Source organism: Phytophthora parasitica, assembly GCF_000247585.1.
Source record: "Phytophthora parasitica INRA-310 unplaced genomic scaffold supercont2.85, whole genome shotgun sequence".
Lineage (NCBI taxonomy): Eukaryota > Oomycota > Peronosporomycetes > Peronosporales > Peronosporaceae > Phytophthora > Phytophthora nicotianae.
In genome coordinates, this window is record NW_008649071.1 from 156,773 (window position 1) to 157,996 (window position 1,224).

Genomic DNA, 1,224 nt, shown 5'->3' on the forward strand with positions numbered 1-1,224 from the left:
TACAAGTGTCTACAGAACTAAAGTACTCTTATAAACTTTAGATGTAGATTACTATTATACAACATTGATGACACTCGTTACAGTACTATTGCCAATACTACTGTAATACATGTACTTAAAAGATTGTATTTTTAGAAATACGAGCAACCACACCGTGGTTGGAGAAAAAAAAAAGCGTTTGAACATGATACCGTATGCTGCCCTGAGCACGTCCATCTACCATGCTGACAATAACGATACTCGTAAATTAGACACAACCTAGCCAAGCTTCTTCTTTCGGGTCACATGGGAGACCAAGTCCATACAAAATCTCCTGCTGTCGACCGTAAATTGCGGTTAAGTCGAACGAATTGCAAGCAATCACTTGAAAGTAGAGGTTCACACAAATCCCCACCGGTTTAGATTCGAAGAGCGGATCACGGCATTGTCGGTAGAGTACACCTCCGCATACGTCTATCTGTGCTTTTAGCGGAGGTAACGCGTTAGGAATGAACGGCTCGTTCTTATCACACAGAGCCGGTTGCGAAGCGAAAAACACTTGGCTCTCGATACTCGGTCCGTCAGATACTGAGATACACTCATTGGTTGACAAACCAGCGCAAACGGGGTGAGAGACGTCGCAATAGCCAAGAAACCCATTGCAACATAGTTGTGCTTGCCAAACCACCAAGTGCGCTAGATGATGATTAGAAGCAACCTCAGGAAGTCTGCGAAGGGAGTTCAACGCAACGAGTTCCATTCGTTGAAGCTTCACGAGAGGTTCCAGATCTGGTAGTGTGGTTAGAGCATAAAGCAGAGCAATCGACATGCTTTTGAGATTGTAGAGCCCTTGAAAACTCGGTAATTGTGGGAGTTGTTGAAGATATCCTAAGTGTATAAATGTCAAAGACCCCATATTCGAGAACGAGTCTGACGGCATACTTAGAATATTTGTATGTCCAAACTTGCCCTGAAGATCCCTATCAGGTAAAAAAAAAATAGAATTAGAGTTTGCCAAGTTAGACAGCACAAAGTTCGAGATACTTACAAGAACTCCAGCTTGCGAAAGACGCTGAACCAATCTGGAATAACTTCTACTCCCGTATAATAGATCGATCTGATGGACACATGTTACGTTAGTCTCCATAGTTTCGCCATGGTTTTAAGCAGAATATTCAATTTCACGTACAAATATTCCAGATCGGTACAGCGCTGAAGTTCGTCCGGCCAGATTTTCATTTGTCG

The 1,224-nt window shown here is 42.8% G+C and overlaps 1 protein-coding gene across 1 annotated transcript; it reads right to left on the reverse strand.

The window, feature by feature from the left end:
• Positions 1 to 247: 247 nt before the first annotated feature.
• Positions 248 to 1,218, reverse strand: PPTG_18541 (hypothetical protein; the record flags this gene model as incomplete). The annotated part of the gene is made up of 3 exons (XM_008916512.1): positions 248 to 959; positions 1,028 to 1,096; positions 1,169 to 1,218. 3 exons carry the CDS (start codon positions 1,216 to 1,218, stop codon positions 248 to 250), a joined length of 831 nt encoding a protein of 276 aa, XP_008914760.1.
• Positions 1,219 to 1,224: the final 6 nt, after the last annotated feature.